Here is a 19,012-nt window from a genome sequence, read left to right on the forward strand (position 1 = left end):
CTCTACTGGTGCTAGAGAGTGTGGAAGTCTACTCGTGCTAGAGAGTGTTGGAGTGTGTGTGGAACTGTTTAACGCACTCTACTGGTGCTAGAGAGTGTTGGAGTGTGTGTGGAACTGTTTAACGCACTCTACTGGTGCTAGAGAGTGTGGAAGTCTACTCGTGCTAGAGAGTGTTGGAGTGTGTGTGGAACTGTTTAACGCACTCTACTGGTGCTAGAGAGTGTTGGAGTGTGTGTGGAACTGTTTAACGCACTCTACTGGTGCTAGAGAGTGTGGCAGTCTACTCGTGCTAGAGAGTGTTGGAGTGTGTGTGGAACTGTTTAACGCACTCTACTGGTGCTAGAAAGTGTTGGAGTGTGTGTGGAACTCTACTGGTGGTAGACAGTGCTGGAGTGTGTGGAACTCTACTGGTGGTAGAGAGTGTTGGAGTGTGTGGAACTCTACTGGTGGTAGAGAGTGTTAGAGTGTGTGGAACTCTACTGGTGCTAGAGAGTGTTGGAGTGTGTGGAACTCTATTTACCAACGCACTCTACTGGTGCTAGAGAGTGTTGGAGTGTGTGGAACTCTACTGGTGGTAGAGTGTGTGGAACTCTACTGGTGGTAGAGAGTGTTGGAGTGTGTGGAACTCTACTGGTGGTAGAGAGTGTTGGAGTGTGTGTGGAACTCTACTGGTGGTAGAGAGTGTTGGAGTGTGTGTGGAACTCTACTGGTGGTAGAGAGTGTTGGAGTGTGTGTGGAACTCTACTGGTGGTAGAGAGTGTTGGAGTGTGTGTGGAACTCTACTGGTGGTAGAGAGTGTTGGAGTGTGTGTGGAACTCTACTGGTGATAGAGAGTGTTGGAGTGTGTGTGGAACTCTACTGGTGGTAGAGAGTGTTGAAGTGTGTGGAACTCTACTGGTGGTAGAGAGTGTTGGAGTGTGTGTGGAACTCTACTGTTGGTAGAGAGTGCTGGAGTGTGTGTGGAACTCTACTGGTGGTAGACAGTGCTGGAGTGTGTGGAACTCTACTGGTGGTAGAGAGTGTTAGAGTGTGTGGAACTCTACTGGTGCTAGAGAGTGTTGGAGTGTGTGGAACTCTATTTACCAACGCACTCTACTGGTGCTAGAGAGTGTTGGAGTGTGTGGAACTCTACTGGTGGTAGAGTGTGTTGGAGTGTGTGGAACTCTACTGGTGGTAGAGAGTGTTAGAGTGTGTGGAACTCTACTGGTGGTAGAGAGCGTTAGAGTGTGTGGAACTCTACTGGTGGTAGAGAGTGTTAGAGTGTGTGGAACTCTACTGGTGATAGAGTGTGTTAAAGAGTGTAGAACTCTCTCTTTTTAATAACTTGGACAGAATTCCTAAGGCCATTTAAGTGCGTGGCCTTTAATGTTAATTCACATGAGACACATTGAAGAGTTAAATTGTATCTGTCCTTGCAGTGCAGACCTACATTATTAACATTGTTAGATTCATCACCAATGTTAAATGTGATGATTCGAATCCCATCTCATTGAGTCTTTCATCCCACGTCAATCTCTTGTTAAATTTGTCTCCTAACAATCTTGTTAATTCTATTCCTTCCCTACCCCGTGTTAAACCTGCACCACCACCAGTTCTTTGTTAAATTTATAACTCATCAAATTCATATTAGATTTGTAATACCACCCTTGTTAAATTTATATCCCACGTGTCTGTCGTTACATTAATACCACCACCAACCACTTGTTAAATGTACACCACAAATCTCTCGTTAAACTTGTGATGGATCATCTATCTCCTGTTAAATTTCCACCACCACCAATCTTGTTAATTTTACCACTCTACTAGTGTCTTCTTAACGTTATTTCTTGAAATATGTTAAATTGATATCTCCTAACCTTCTGTTAGATATACACTCCGTTTTCTTCGTAAGTATGCCCACAACAATCTTTGTTAAATTTTCGCCTCATTTTGTTAAATTTACATGCCTATTAGTCTCTTACTTAAAACTACACCCTTATCAATCTCCCGTTTTCTTTGCGTACTCACAAATCTTTGTTAGATTTTTACCCCCACGAACGTCTTGTTGAATTTACACCCCCATGAATGTCTTGTTAAGTTTACATCTCCCACTGATGTTTTGTTAAACATACACCCTACCAATGTTTGTGAAATTTCTGTACACTCTTTTGTTAAATTTACACCCCACGAGTTAAACGTCCTCCCCTCACCAGTAAATTTCCACCTTCACTAGTTAAATTTCCTTCTCGACCAGTTACGTTTCCACCCCAACAGTTAAATTTCTACCCTCTACCAGTTAAATTTCTGCCCCAACAGTTAAATTTCTACCCCCTACCAGTTAAATTTCCACCCCGACTGTTAAATTTCTACCCACACCAGTTAAATTTCCACCCCCGACAGTTAGATTTCCACCCCCGACAATTAAATTTCTACCCCCACCAGTTAAATTTCCACCCCCGACAGTTAAATTTCTACCCCCACCCGTTAAATTTTCACCCCCTCTTTTCTTCGACCAAATTAACATGTTAACTGCTGGTTGACAGAGTTGGCGGCTGAGGACGGGGGTCAGTACGCCTGCGTCGCCTCATCCACCAGGGGCGTGACGGAAGCCCGCGCCACCTTGACCGTGGCTTCGGCCACCGACCCGGACGTGGTGTTCATCCGCGCCCCCGACCCCGACACCGCCCCGCGCCCCCCCGCGACCCCGACGGTCCGCTCGAACAACGGGACCGCCGCCGTGGTGGAGTGGTCACCGCCGGGCAGGCAGGGCGCCTCGCCCGTGACCGGCTACACCCTCGAGTACTACAGCAACTCAGGGGCGGCGTGGACAGTGGCTGCCGCCCACCTCCGACGCACGTCCTTCACCCTGACGCCCCTGGACCCGGCCAGGACCTACGGCGTCGCCGTCCGCGCCCACAACGCCCACGGGGTGTCCGAGCCCTCGGGGATCGCCGAGGTGGGCGTGGGCGGAGGGTGGGTGAGAGGCGATGAGGAGGACCAGGGCTTGCAGGAAGCCAGGGTCGTCCTGCAGGACGCAGCGCCCACCGGCCAGGCCTCCGCCAAGATCCTGTGGCAGGTGAGGACACACATCCTTCTGTTGCCTCATGATAGATCCTTCTGTTGCCTCATGATAGATCCTTCTGTTGCCTCATGGTAGATCCTTCTGTTGCCTCATGATAGATCCTTCTGTTGCCTCATGATAGATCCTTCTGTTGCTTCATGATAGATCCTTCTGTTGCCTCATGATAGATCCTTCTGTTGCCTCATGATAGATCCTTCTGTTGCCTCATGATAGATCCTTCTGTTGTCTCATGATAGATCCTTCTGTTGCCTCATGATAGCTCCTTCTGTTGCCTCATGATAGATCCTTCCGTTGCCTCATGATAGATCCTTCTGTTGCCTCATGATAGATCCTTCTGTTGCCTCATAATAGATCCTTCTGTTGCCTCATTATAGATCCTTCTGTTGCCTCATGATAGATCCTTCTGTTGCCTCATGATAGATCCTTCTGTTGCCTCATGATAGATCCTTCTGTTGTCTCATGATAGATCCTTCTGTTGCCTCATAATAGATCCTTCTGTTGTCTCATGATAGATCCTTCTGTTGCCTCATGATAGATCCTTCTGTTGCCTCATAATAGATCCTTCTGTTGCCTCATGATAGATCCTTCTGTTGCCTCATGATAGATCCTTCTGTTGCCTCAAGATAGATCCTTCTGTTGCCTCATGATAGATCCTTCTGTTGCCTCATGATAGATCCTTCTGTTGCCTCATGATAGATCCTTCTGTTGTCTCATGATAGATCCTTCTGTTGCCTCATGATAGATCCTTCTGTTGCCTCATGATAGATCCTTCTGTTGCCTCATGATAGATCCTTCTGTTGCCTCATGATAGATCCTTCTGTTGCCTCATGATACATCCTTCTGTTGTCTCATGATAGATCCTTCTGTTGCCTTATGATAGATCCTTCTGTTGTCTCGTAATAGATCCTTCTGTTGTCTCATGATAGATCCTTCTGTTACCTCATGATAGATCCTTCTGTTGCCTTATGATAGATCCTTCTGTTGTCTCATGATAGATCCTTCTGTTGCCTCATGATAGATCCTTCTGTTGTCTCATGATAGATCCTTCTGTTGCCTCATGATAGATCCTTCTGTTGCCTCATGATAGATCCTTCTGTTGCCTCATGATAGATCCTTCTGTTGCCTCATGATAGATCCTTCTGTTGCCTCATGATAGATCCTTCTGTTGCCTCATGATAGATCCTTCTGTTGCCTCATAATAGATCCTTCTGTTGCCTCATGATAGATCCTTCTGTTGCCTCATAATAGATCCTTCTGTTGCCTTATGATAGATCCTTCTGTTGTCTCATGATAGATCCTTCTGTTGCCTCATGATAGATCCTTCTGTTGTCTCATGATAGATCCTTCTGTTGCCTCATGATAGATCCTTCTGTTGCCTCATGATAGATCCTTCTGTTGCCTCATGATAGATCCTTCTGTTGTCTCATGATAGATCCTTCTGTTGCCTCATGATAGATCCTTCTGTTGCCTCATGATAGATCCTTCTGTTGCCTCATGATAGATCCTTCTGTTGCCTCATAATAGATCCTTCTGTTGCCTCATGATAGATCCTTCTGTTGTCTCATGATAGATCCTTCTGTTGCCTCATGATAGATCCTTCTGTTGCCTCATGATAGATCCTTCTGTTGCCTCATGATAGATCCTTCTGTTGCCTCATAATAGATCCTTCTGTTGCCTCATGATAGATCCTTCTGTTGCCTCATAATAGATCCTTCTGTTGCCTCATGATAGATCCTTCTGTTGCCTCATGATAGATCCTTCTGTTGCCTCATGATAGATCCTTCTGTTGCCTCATGATAGATCCTTCTGTTGTCTCATGATAGATCCTTCTGTTGCCTCATGATAGATCCTTCTGTTGCCTCATGATAGATCCTTCTGTTGCCTCATGATAGATCCTTCTGTTGTCTCATGATAGATCCTTCTGTTGCCTCATAATAGATCCTTCTGTTGTCTCATGATAGATCCTTCTGTTGCCTCATGATAGATCCTTCTGTTGCCTCATAATAGATCCTTCTGTTGCCTCATGATAGATCCTTCTGTTGCCTCATGATAGATCCTTCTGTTGCCTCATGATAGATCCTTCTGTTGTCTCATGATAGATCCTTCTGTTGCCTCATAATAGATCCTTCTGTTGTCTCATGATAGATCCTTCTGTTGCCTCATAATAGATCCTTCTGTTGTCTCATGATAGATCCTTCTGTTGCCTCATGATAGATCCTTCTGTTGCCTCATGATAGATCCTTCTGTTGTCTCATGATAGATCCTTCTGTTGCCTCATAATAGATCCTTCTGTTGTCTCATGATAGATCCTTCTGTTGCCTCATAATAGATCCTTCTGTTGTCTCATGATAGATCCTTCTGTTGCCTCATGATAGATCCTTCTGTTGCCTCATATAGATCCTTCTGTTGCCTCATTATAGATCCTTCTGTTGCCTCATGATAGATCCTTCTGTTGCTCATGATAGATCCTTCTGTTGCCTCATAATAGATCCTTCTGTTGCCTCATTAGATCCTTCTGTTGCCTCATAATAGATCCTTCTGTTGCCTCATGATAGATCCTTCTGTTGCCTCATAATAGATCCTTCTGTTGCCTCTATGATAGATCCTTCTGTTGCCTCATATAGATCCTTCTGTTGCCTCATAATAGATCCTTCTGTGCCTCATAATAGATCCTTCTGTTGCCTCATGATAGATCCTTCTGTTGCCTCATGATAGATCCTTCTGTTTGCCTCATAATAGATCCTTCTGTTGCCTCATGATAGATCCTTCTGTTCCATGATAGATCCTTCTGTTGCTCATATAGATCCTTCTGTTGCCATATAGATCCTTCTGTTGCCTCATAATAGATCCCTTCTTTTTTTGCCTCATAATATCCTTCTGTTGCCTCATGATGATCTTTGCCTCATATAGATCCTTCTGTTGTCTCATGATAGACCTTCGTTGCCTCATAATAGATCCTTCTGTTGCCTCATGATAGATCCTTCTGTTGCCTCATGATAGATCCTTCTGTTGCCTCATAAGATCCTTCTGTTCTCATATAGATCCTTCTGTTGCCTCATGATAGATCCTTCTGTTGCCTCAGATAGATCCTTCTGTTGCCTCATGATAGATCCTTCTGTTGCTCATGATAGATCCTTCTGTTCCTCATGATAGATCCTTCTGTTGCCTCAGATAGATCCTCTGTTGCCTCTGATGATCCTTCTGTTGCCTCATAATAATCCTTCTGTTGCTCTAATAGATCCTTCTGTTGCTCATATAGATCCTTCGTTGCCTCATAATAGATCCTTCTGTTGCCTCATAATAGATCCTTCTGTTGCCTCATAATAGATCCTTCTGTTGCCTCATGATAGATCCTTCTGTTGCCTCATGAAGATCCTTCTTTGCCTCATAATAGATCCTTCTGTTGCCTCATAATAATCCTTCTGTTGCCTCATATAGATCCTCTGTTGCCTCATATAGATCCTTCTGTGCTCATAATAGATCCTTCTGTTGCTCATGATAGATCCTTCTGTTGCCTCATATAGATCCTTCTGTTGCTCATAATAGATCCTTCTGTTGCCTCATAAGATCCTTCTGTTGCCTCATATAGATCCTTCTGTTGCCTCATGATAGATCCTTCTGTTGCTCATAATAGATCTTCTGTTGCCTCATGATAATCCTTCTGTTGCCTCATATAGATCCTTTTTGCCTCATATGACTTCTGTTGCCTCATAAGATCCTTCTGTTGCCTCATAATAGATCCTTCTGTTGCCTCATATAGATCCTTCGTTGCTCATATAGATCCTTCTGTTGCCTCTATAGATCCTTCTGTTGCCTCATAATAGATCCTTCTGTTGCCTCATAAGATCCTTCTGTTGCTCATATAGATCCTTCTGTTGCCTCATAATAGACCTTCTGTTGCCTCAATAGATCCTTCTGTTGCCTCATATAATCTTCTGTGCTCATATATCCTCTGTTGCTCATAATAACCTCTTTGCTCATATAATCCTTTGTTGCCTGAAATCCTTCTGTTGCCATAATAGATCTTTGTTGCCTCATGATAGATCCTTCTGTTGCCTCATGATAGATCCTTCTGTTGCCTCATGATAGATCCTTCTGTTGCCTCAAGATAGATCCTTCTGTTGCCTCATGATAGATCCTTCTGTTGCCTCATATAGATCCTTCTGTTGCTCATGATAGATCCTTCTGTTGCCTCATAATAGATCCTTCTGTTGCCTCATGATAGATCCTTCTGTTGCCTCATATAGATCCTTCTGTTGCCTCATGATAGATCCTTCTGTTGCCTCATAATAGATCCTTCTGTTGCCTCATGATAGATCCTTCTGTTGCCTCAGATAGATCCTTCTGTTGCCTCATGTAGATCCTTCTGTTGCCTCATGATAGATCCTTCTGTTGCCTCATGATAGATCCTTCTGTTGCCTCAGATAGATCCTTCTGTTGCCTCATGATAGATCCTTCTGTTGCCTCATGATAGATCCTTCTGTTGCCTATAATAGATCCTTCTGTTGCCTCATAAAGATCCTTCTGTTGCCTCATAATAGATCCTTCTGTTGCTCATGATAGATCCTTCTGTTGCCTCATAATAGATCCTTCTGTTGCCTCATGATAGATCTTCTGTTCCTCATGATAGATCCTTCTGTTGCCTCATAATAGATCCTTCTGTTGCCTCATAATAGACCTTCTGTTGCCTCATGATAGATCCTTCTGTTGCCTCATAATAGATCCTTCTGTGCCTCATAATAGATCTTCTGTTGCTCTGATAGATCCTTTGTCCTCATGATTAGATCCTTTTTGTTGCCTCATAATAGATCCTTCTGTTGCTCATGATAGATCCTTCTGTTGCCTCATAATAGATCCTTCTGTTGCCTCATGATAGATCCTTCTGTTGCCTCATAATGATCCTTCTGTTGCTCATGATAGATCCTTCTGTTGCTCATATAGATCCTTCTGTTGCTCATGATAGATCCTTCTGTTGCCTCATGATAGATCTTCTGTTGCCTCATGATAGATCCTTCTGTTGCTCTTTAGAGTCCTTCTGTTGCCTCATGATAGATCCTTCTGTTGCCTCATGATAGATCCTTCTGTTGCCTCATGATAGATCCTTTGTTGCCTCTGATAGATCTTCTGTTGCCTCATGATAGATCCTTCTGTTGCTCATGATGATCTTCTGTTGCTCATATAGATCCTTCTGTTGCTCATATAGATCCTTCTGTTGCCTCATATTGATCCTTCTGTTGCCTCATATAGATCCTTCTGTTGCCTCATATAGATCCTTCTGTTGCCTCATATAGATCCTTCGTTGCCTCATGATAGATCTTCTGTTGCCTCATAATAGATCCTTCTGTTGCCTCTATAGATCCTTCTGTTGCCTCATGATGATCTTCTGTTGTCATGATGATCCTTTGTTGCTCATGATAGATCTTCTGTTGCCTCATGATAGATCTTCTGTTGCCTCATGATAGATCCTTCTGTTGCCTCATGATAGATCCTCTGTTGCCTCATGATAGATCCTTCTGTTGCCTCATGATAGATCCTTTGTTGCTCATATTGATCTTCTGTTGCTCATGTAGTCCTCTGTTGCCTCATGATGATCCTTTGTTGCCTATGTAGATCCTTCTGTTGCCTCATAATAGATCCTTCGTTGCCTCATGATAGATCCTCTGTTGCCTCATGATAGATCCTTCTGTTGCTATATAGATCTTCTGTTGCCTCATGATAGATCCTTCTGTTGCCTCATATAGATCTTCTGTTGCTCATGATGATCCTTCTGTTGCTCATGATAGATCCTTCTGTTGCCTCTTGATAGATCTTCTGTTGCCTCATGATAGATCCTTCTGTTGCCTCATTAGATCTTCTGTTGCCTCATGATAGATCTTCTGTTGCCTCATATAGATCCTTCTGTTGCCTCATGATAGATCCTTCTGTTGCCTCATGATAGATCTTCTGTTGCCTCATGATAGATCCTTCTGTTGCCTCATATAGATCTTCTGTTGCCTCATATAGATCCTTTGTTGCCTCATGATAGATCCTTCTGTTGCCTCATAATAGATCCTTCTGTTGCCTCATAATAGATCCTTCTGTTGCCTCATGATAGATCCTTCTGTTGCCTCATAATAGATCCTTCTGTTGCCTCATGATAGATCCTTCTGTTGCCTCATAATAGATCCTTCTGTTGCCTCATGATAGATCTTCTGTTGCCTCATAATAGATCCTTTGTTGCCTCATGATAGATCTTCTGTTGCCTCATAATAGATCCTTCTGTTGCCTCATGATAGATCTTCTGTTGCCCCATATAGATCCTTCTGTTGCCTCATGATAGATCCTTCTGTGCCTCATGATAGATCCTTCTGTTGCCTCATGTAGATCCTTCTGTTGCCTCATGATAGATCCTTCTGTTGCCTCATATAGATCCTTCTGTTGCCTCATATAGATCCTTCTGTTGCTCATGATAATCCTTCTGTTCCTCATGATAGATCCTTCTGTTGCCTCATGATAGATCCTTCTGTTGCCTCTGATAGATCCTTCTGTTGCCTCATATAGATCCTTCTGTTGCCTCATAATAGATCCTTCTGTTGCTCATGATAGATCCTTCTGTTGCCTCATATAGATCCTTCTGTTGCCTCATGATAGATCCTTCTTTTTGCCTCATAATAGATTCCTTCTGTTGCCTCATGATAGATCCTTTGTTGCCTCATATAGATCCTTCTGTTGCCTCATGATAGATCCTTCTGTTGCTCTATGATCCTTCGTTGCCTCATGATAGATCCTTCTGTTGCCATGATAATCCTTCTGTTGCTCATGATAGATCCTTCTGTTGCCTCATGATAGATCCTTCTGTTGCCTCATGATAGATCCTTCTGTTGCCTCATGATAGATCTTCTGTTGCCTCATAAGATCCTTCTGTTGCCTCATGATAGATCCTTCTGTTGCCTCATGATAGATCTTCTGTTGCCTTCATATAGATCCTTCTGTTGCCTCATGATAGATCCTTCTGTTGCCTCAAATAGATCCTTCTGTTGCCTCATGATAGTCTCTGTGCCTCATGATAGATCCTTCTGTTGCCTCATATAGATCTTCTGTTGCCTCATGATAGATCCTTCTGTTGCCTCATATAGATCCTTCGTTCCTCATGAACATCCTTCGTTGCTCATTTTTGCTCATGATAGATCCTTCTGTGCCTCATAATAATCCTTCTGTTGCCTCATGATAGATCCTTCTGTTGCCTCATAATAGATCCTTCTGTTGCCTCATAATAGACTTCTTGCCTCATGATAATCTTCTTGCCTCATGATAGATCCTTCTGTTGCCTCATGATAGATCCTTCTGTTGCCTCATAATAGATCCTTCTGTTGCCTCATAATAGATCCTTCTGTTGCCTCATGATAGATCCTTCTGTTGCCTCATGATAGATCCTTCTGTTGCCTCATGATAGATCCTTCTGTTGCCTCATGATAGATCCTTCTGTTGCCTCATAATAGATCCTTCTGTTGCCTCATGATAGATCCTTCTGTTGCCTCATAATAGATCCTTCTGTTGCCTCATGAAAAGATCCTTCTGTTGCCTCATGATAGGATCCTTCTGTTCCTCATGATAGATCCTTCTGTTGCCTCATAATAAGATCCTTCTGTTTGCCTCATGATAGATCTTCTGTTGCCTCATGATAGATACTTCTGTTGCCTCATGATTGATCCTTCTGTTGCATCATGATAGATCCTTCTGTTTGCCTCATGATAGAACCTTCAGTTGCCTCATGATATGATCCTTCTGTTGCCTCTTGATAGATTCCTTCTGTTGCTCATGTTAGATCCTTCTGTTGCTCATGCATAGATCCTTTCTGTTGCCTCATGTGATGATAGATCCTTCTGTTGCCTCATGATTAGTCCTTCTGTTGCCTCAATGATAGATCCCTTCTGTTGCTCATGATAGGATCCTTCTGTTTTGCCTATGATAGATCATTCTGTTGCCTCATGATAGATCCTTCTGTTGCCTCATGTTAGATCCTTCTTCTGTTGCCTCATGATAGATCTTCTGTTTGCCTCATGATAGATCATTCTGTTGCCTCATGTTGATCCTTCTGTTGCCTCATGATATGATCCTTCTGTTGGCCTCATAATAGATCCTTCTGTTGACTCATGATAGATCTTCTGTTGCCTCATGTTAGATCCTTCTGTTTCCTCATGATAGATCCTTCTTGTTGCCTCATGTTAGATCCTTCTGTTGCTCATGATAGATCCTTCTGGTTGCCTCATGATAGGATCCTTCTGTTGCCTCACGATAGATCCTTCTGTTGCATCATGATAGATCCTTCTGTTGCTCATGATAGATCTTCTGTTGCCTCATGATAGATTCCTTCTGTTGCCTCATGATAGATCCTTCTGTTGCTCATATTAGATCTTCTGTTGCCTCTTAATAGATCCTTCTGTGCCTATGATAGATCTTCTGTTGCCTTCATGATAGATCTTCAGTTGCCTCATAATAGATCTTCTGTTGCCTCAGAATAGATCCTTCTGTTGCCTCATGATTAGTCCTTCTGTTCCTCATGATAGATCTTCTGTTGCCTCTTGATAGATCTTCTGTTGGCCTCATGATAGATCCTTCTGTTGCCTCATTGATAGATCTTCTGTTTGCCTCATGAAAGATTCCTTCTGTTGCCTCAGGATAGTTCCTTCTGTTTGCCTCATGATTGATCCTTCTGTTGCCTCATGTTGATCCTTCTGTTGCTCATGAGAGATCTTCTGTTGCCTCATAATAGATCCTTCTGTTGCCTCTCATGATAGATCCTTCTGTTGCCTCTTGATAGTTCCTTCTGTTGCCTCCATAATAGATCCTTCTGTTGGCCTCATGATAGATCCTTCTTGTTGCCTCATAATAGATCCTTCTGTTCCTCATGATAGATCCTTATGTTGCCTCATGATAGATCCTTCTGTTGCCTCATATTAGATCCTTCTGTTGCCTCATGATAGAGCCTTCTGTTGCCTCATGATAGATCCTTCTCTTGCCTCATGATAGTTCCTTCTGTTGGCTCATGATAGATCCTTCTGTTGCCTCATAATAGTTCCTTCTGTTTGCCTCATGATAGATCTTCTGTTTGCCTCATGATAATCTTCTGTTGCCTCTTGATAGATCTTCTGTTGCCTCATGATAGATCCTTCTGTTGCCTCAATGATAGATCCTTCTTTGCCTCATAATAGATCCTTCTGTTGCCTCATGTTTGATCCTTCTGTTGCTCATAATTAGATCCTTTCTGTTGCCTCATAATGATCCTTCTGTTGCCTCTTGATAGTTCCTTCTGTTGCCTCATGATAGATCCTTCTGTTGCCTCATGATAGATCCTCTGTTGCCTCATGATAGATCCTTCTGTTGCCGCATGATAGATCCTTCTGTTGCTCTTAATAGATCCTTCTGGTTGCCTCATAATAGATCCTTCTGTTGCCTCATGATAGAGATCCTTCTGTTGCCTCATGATTAGATCCTTCTGTGGCCTCATAATAGATCTTCTGTTGCCTCTGATTAGATCCTTCTGTTGCTCATAATAGATCCCTTCTGTTCCTCATGATAGATCCCTTCTGTTTGCCTCATAATAGATCCATCTGTTGCCTCATAATAGATCCTTCTGTTGCCTCCATGATAGATCCTTTCTGTTGCCTCATAATAGATCCTTCTGTTGGCCTCATGATAGATTCCTTCTGTTTGCCTCATGATAGATCCCTTCTGTTGCCTTCATGATAGATCCTTCTGTTGCCTCATAATAGATCCTTCTGTGTGCCTCATGATAGAATCCTTCTGTTGCCTCATGATAGATCCTTCTTTCTTTGTTCGCCTCATGATAGATCCGTCTGTTGCCTCATGTATAGATCCTTCTGTTTGCCTCATTAATAGATCCTTCTGATGCCTCATGATAGATCATTCTGTTGCCTCATTGATAGATCCTTCTCTGTTGCCTCATGATAGATCCTTCTGTTGCCGCATAATAGAGCATTCTGTTGCTCATGATAGATCTTCTGTTGCCTATGATAGATCCTTCTGTTGCCTCATAATAGATCCTTCGGTTGCCTCATGATAGTCCTTCTGTTGCCTCATGTAGATCCTTCTGTTGCCTCATGATCGATCCTTCTGTTGCCTCATGATAGATCCTCTGTTGCCTCATGATAGATCTTCTGTAGCCTCATGATAGATCTTCTGTTGCCTCATGTTAGATCCTTTGTTGCCTCATGATAGATCCTTTCTGTTGCCTCATGATAGATCCTTCTTTGCCTCATGATAATCCTTCTGTTGCCTCATGATAGAATCCTTCTGTTGCCTGCATGATAGATTCCGTCTGTTGCCTCATTGATAGATCCTTCTGTCTGCCTCATGATAGATTCTTCTGTTGCCTCAGGATAGATCCTTCTGTGGCCTCATGATTGTCCTTCTGTTGCTCATGGATAGATCCTTCTGTTGCTTCATGATAGAATCTTCTGTTGCCTCTTGATAGATTCTTCTGTTGCTCATGATGATCCTTCTGTTGCCTCATGATGATCCTTCTGTTGTGCCTCATGATAGTTCCTTCTGTTGCATCATGATAGACCCTTCTGTTGCCTCATGATAGTCCTTCTGTTGCCTCATGATTAGATCCTTCTGTTGCCTCATTGATAGATCATTCTGTTGCTCATAATAGATCCTTCTGTTTGCCTCATGATGATTCCTTCTGTTGCCTAATGATAGATCCTTCTGTTGCTCATGATTGATCCTTCTGTTGCCTCATGATAGTTTTTCCTTCTGTTGCCTCATAATAGATCCTTCTGTTGTCTCATGATAGATCTTCTGTTGCCTCATAATGATCCTTCTGTTGCCTCATGATAGACCTTCTGTTGCCTCATGTATAGATCCTTCTGTTGCCTAATGATAGATCCTTCTGTTGCCTCATGATAGATCCTTCTGTTGCCTCATTATAGATCCTTCTGTTGCCTCTTAATAGATCCTTCTTTGCCTCATGATAGATCCTTTGTTGCATCATGATAGTATCCTTCTGTTGCCTCATAATAGTTCCTTCTGTTGCCTCTATGATAGATCATTCTGTTGCCTCATGATAGATCCTTCTGTTCCTCATGATTAGATCCTTCTGTTGCCTCATGATAGATCCTTTCTGTTGCATCATGATAGATCCTTCTGTTGCCTCATGATAGATCCTTTGTTGCCTCATGAATAGATTCCTTCTGTTGCCTCTCATGATAGATCCTTCTGTTGCCCATGATAGATCCTTTGTTGCCTCATAATTGATCCTTCTGTTGCCTCATGGATAGATCCTTCTGTTCCTCATGATTAGATCCTTCTGTTGCCTCATGATAGTTCCTTCTGTTGCCTCTTGTTAGATCCTTCTGTTGCCCTCATGATAGATCCTTCTGTTGCTCATGGATAGATCCTTCTGGTGCTCATAATAGATCCTTTCTGTTGCCTCTGATTAGATCCTTCTGTTGCCTCATAATAGATTCCTTCTGTTGCCTCATGTTAGATCCTTCTGTTGCCTCATGAAGATCCTTCTGTTGCCTCATGATAGATCCTTCTGTGCCTCAATAATAGATCCTTCTGTTGCTCATATAGATCCTTCTGTTGCATTCATGATAGATCCTTGCTGTTTGCCTCATGATAGTTCCTTCTGTTGCCTCATGATAGATCTTATGTTGCCTCATGATAGATCCTTCTGTTGCCTCTTGATAGATCCTTCTGTTGCCTCATAATAGTTCCTTCTGTTGGCCTCATGATAGATCATTCTGTTGCTCATAATAGATCCTTCTGTTGCCTCATAATAGATCCCTTCTGTTGCCTCTTGATAGTTCCTTCTGTTGCTTCATGATAGAATCTTCTGTTGCCTCATTGATAGATCCTTCTGTTGCCGCATGATAGATCCTTCTGTTGCATCATGATAGATCCTTCTGAGCTCATAATAGATCCTTCTGTTGCCTCATGAAGATCTTCTGTTGCTCATGTAGATCCTTCTGTTCGCCTCATGATAGATCCTTCTGTTGCCTTCATGATAGATCTTCTGTTTGCCTCATGATAATCCTTCTGTTGCTCATGGATAGATCCTTCTGTTGCTCATGATAGATCCCTTCTGTTGCCTCCATGATAGATCCTTCTGTTGCCTCATGATAGATCCTTCTTGTTGCCTCATGATTAGATCCTTCTGTTGCCTCCTGATAGATCCTTCTGTGTCTCATGATAGATCCTTCTGTTGGCCTCATGATAGTTCCTTCTGTTGCCTCATAATAGATCCTTTTTTTCTGTTGCCTCATGATAGATCTTCTGTTGCCTCATAATAGATCCTTCGTTGCCTCATAATAGTCCTTCTGTTGCTCATGATAGGATCCTTCTGTTGCCTATGATAGATCCTTCTGTAGCTCATGATAGATCTTCTGTTGCCTCATGATAGTACTTCTGTTGCCTCATATATTTAGGGTCCTTCTGTTGCCTTCATATAGATCTTCTGTTGCTCATGATAGATCCTTCTGTTGCCTCATAATAGATCCTTCTGTTGCCTCATGATTAGATCCTTCTGTTGCCTCATATTAGATCTTCTGTTGCCTCCATGATAGATCCTTCGGTTGCCTCATGATAGATCCTTCTGTTGGCCTCATGATAGATACTTCTGTTGCTCATGATAGATCCTTCTGTTGCTCATAATAGATCCTCTGTTGCCTCATGATAGATCCTTCAGTTGCCTCATGATAGTTCCTTCTGTTGCCTCTTAATAGATCCTCTGTTGCTCATGATAGATCCTTCTGTAGCCTCATGATAGATCCTTCTGTTGCTCATGATAGAGTCCTTCTGTTGCCTCATATTAGATCTTCTGTTGCCTCATGTAGATCCTTCTGTTGCCTCATAATAGAATCCTTCTGTTGCCTCCTGATAGATCTTCTGTTGCTCATGATAGATCCTTTCTGTTGCATCATGATAGATCCTTCTGTTGCCTAATGATAGATCCTTCTGTTGCCTCATGATAGATCCATTCTGTATTGATCCTTCTTTTTCCTCATATAGATCCTTTTGTTGCCTATGATGATCTTGGTTGCCTCAGAAAGGTTCCTTCTGTTGCCTCATTGATAGACCTTCTGTTGCCTCATGGAAAAATCCTTCTGTTGCCTCCATGATAGATCCCTGTTGCTTTATATAGATCCTTCTGTTGCTCTTAATTTTGGTTTTTAAAAATCCTTCGTTCCTCATGATAGATCCTTCTGTTGCCTCATGAAGATCCCTTTGTTGCCAATGTGTCCTTCTGTTCCCAATAGATCCTTCTGTTGCCTCATAATAAATCCCCTGTTTTCCTCATATAGATCTTCTTTGCCTCATGATAGATCTTCTGTTGCCTCATGATTGATCCTTCTGTTGCATATGATAGATCCTTCTGTTTTTCCTCATGAAGAACCTTCAGTTGCCTCATATAGATCCTTCTTTGCCTCTTTATAGTTTTTTTTTGTTTCTCATTTAGATCCTTCTTTGCTCATATAGATCCTTTCTGTTGCCCTTATGATAATCCTTCTGTTGCCTCATATTAGCCTTCTGTTGCCTCAAAGATAGACCCTTCTGTTGCTCAATGATAGGGTCCCTTTTGTTTTGCCTATGATAGATCTTCTGTTCCTCATATAGATCCTTCTGTTGCCTCTTTAGATCCTTCCTGTTTCCTCATGATAGTCCTCGTTGCCTATGATAGATCCTTTGTTGCCTCATGTTGATCCCTTTTGTTGCCTCATAATAGACCTTCTTGGCCTCATAAAAGATCCTTCTGTTGCTCATGATAGTCTTCTGTTGCCTCATGTTTGTCCTTCGTTTCCCCATATGATCCTTCTTTTTGCCTCATGTTAGATCCTTCGTTTTTCATATAGATCCTTCTGGTTCCTTATAGGGTCCTTCTTTCCTCCGGTTTTTAAACCTTCTGTTGCTCATGATAGATCCTTCTGTTGCTCATGATAGATCTTCTGTTCCTCATGTAGATTTCCCTTTTTTCCTCATGATAGATCCTTCTGTTGCTCATATTGATCTTCTGTTCCTCAAAGATCCTTCTGTGCCTAGATAGATCTTCTGTTGCCTTCAAAAATAGATCCCTTTTGTTGCCTCATATAGATCTTCTGTTGCCTCAGAAAAATCCTTCTGTTTCCTCATGATTAGCCTTCTTTCCCATGATAGATCTTCTGTTCCTCTTGATAGATCTTCTGTTGGGCCTCTGATAGATCCTTCTGTTGCCTCATTTATAGATCTTCGTTTGCCTCATGAAAGATTCTTCTGTTTCCTCAGGGTAGTTCCTTCTGTTTTCCTCATGATTGACCTTCTGTTCCTCTTTGGATCCTTCGTTTCTCTGAAGTCTTCTGTTCCTCATAAAAAGATCCTTCGTTGCCCCTCATGATGATCCTTCGTTGCCTCGTAATTTCCTCTGTTCCTCCCTAATTTGTCCTTTTGTTGGGCCCCATGTAGTCCTTCTTTTTCCTCATAAAAAATCCTTCTGTTGCTCTGATTGATCCTTTGGCCTCATGATAACCTTTGTTGCCTCATATTTGTCCTTCTGTTGCCTCATGATAGACCCTTTTTTTCCCCTATAGATCCTTCTTTGCCTCATGATATTCCTTCTGTTGGCTCAGATAGATCCTTCTGTTGCCTCATTAGATCTTCTGTTTGCCTCATGATAGATCTTCTGTTTGCCTCAATAATCTTCTGTTGCCTCTTAAAAAGACTTCTGTTGCCTCATGATAGATCCTTCTGTTTCCTCAATGATAGATCCTTCTTTGCCTCATAAAAGATCCTTTGTTGCCTCATTTTGATCCTTCTGTTGCTCATAATTTGATCCTTTCTGTTCCTCAAATGATCCCTTCTGTTCCTCTTTATAGTTCCTTTCGTTGCCTCATGATAGACCTTCTGTTGCCTCATGATAGATCCTCTGTTGCCTCATGATAGATCCCCTGTTTCCCAGTAGATCCTTCTGTTGCCTTAATAGATCCTTTTGGGTTTCCTCATAATAGATCCTTCTGTTGCCTCATGATAAAATCCTTCTTTGCCTCATATTTGATCCTTCTGTGGGCCCCTATAGATCTTCTGTTGCCTCTGTTTGACCTTTGTTGCTCATAATAGATCCCCTTTTGTTCCTATGATAGTCCCCTTCTGTTTTCCTCAAATAGATCCTTTTGTTGCCTCATAAAAGTCCTTCGTTGCCTCCCAAAAAAATCCTTTCTTTGCCTCATAATAGATCCTTCGTTCCTCATGATAGTTCCTTTTTTGCCTCATGATAGATCCCCTTCTTTGCCTTTATATTGACCTTCTGTTGCCTCATAATAATCCTTCTTGTGCCTCATATAAATCCCTTCTGTTGCCTCAGATCCTTCTGTTGCCTATGATAATCCTTTGTTGCCTCATGTAGTTCCTTCTGTTGCTCATGATGATCCTTTTTTGCCTCATGATAGATCCTCTGTGCCCCATGATAATCCTTCTGTTGCCTCAGATAGATCCTTCTTGCCTCTATAGTCCTCTGTTGCCCCATGATAGTCCTTCTGTTGCCTCTGATAGATCCTTCTTTCCCCTGAAAGACCCTTTGTTGCCCCAAGAAGATCCTTCTGTTGCCTCATATAGATCCTTTGTTTCCTCATGATGATCCTTCTGTTGCCTCATGATAATCCTTTGTTCCTCTATAATCCTTCTTTGCCTCTAATAGATCCTTTTTTGTTGCCTATATAGTCCTTCGTTTTCCTCATGATAGATCCTTCTGTTGCCTCAAATAGATCCTTCTGTTCCTCACAACGATTCTTTTAATCCACTGGGTTTTAAATTCCCACAAATGATCGAGTGATTCTCGTGTCATCGTAAGCAATGAAATTTCCCAATTACCCACTAAATGACCTCGTATAGGTTTGTGTAGGGGGGGGGGGGGGGGGTATTTTGTGTGTAGTGGTTATTTTGTTGTGTGTGTGTTGTGTGTGGTTTGTGTGTGTT

At 42.4% G+C, this 19,012-nt stretch overlaps 1 protein-coding gene across 1 annotated transcript in view; it reads left to right on the forward strand.

The window, feature by feature from the left end:
• Window positions 1–19,012, forward strand: part of LOC139748814 (roundabout homolog 2-like) — a 399,946-nt gene that overhangs the window by 349,918 nt on the left and 31,016 nt on the right. The window contains exon 7 of the mRNA XM_071662244.1: window positions 2,523–3,055. Within this exon, the coding sequence (XP_071518345.1) occupies window positions 2,523–3,055 (533 nt within the window). The remainder of the gene's footprint in view (window positions 1–2,522; window positions 3,056–19,012) is intronic.

Source organism: Panulirus ornatus, chromosome 5 (genome assembly GCF_036320965.1).
Source record: "Panulirus ornatus isolate Po-2019 chromosome 5, ASM3632096v1, whole genome shotgun sequence".
In the NCBI taxonomy this organism is placed as follows: domain Eukaryota; kingdom Metazoa; phylum Arthropoda; class Malacostraca; order Decapoda; family Palinuridae; genus Panulirus; species Panulirus ornatus.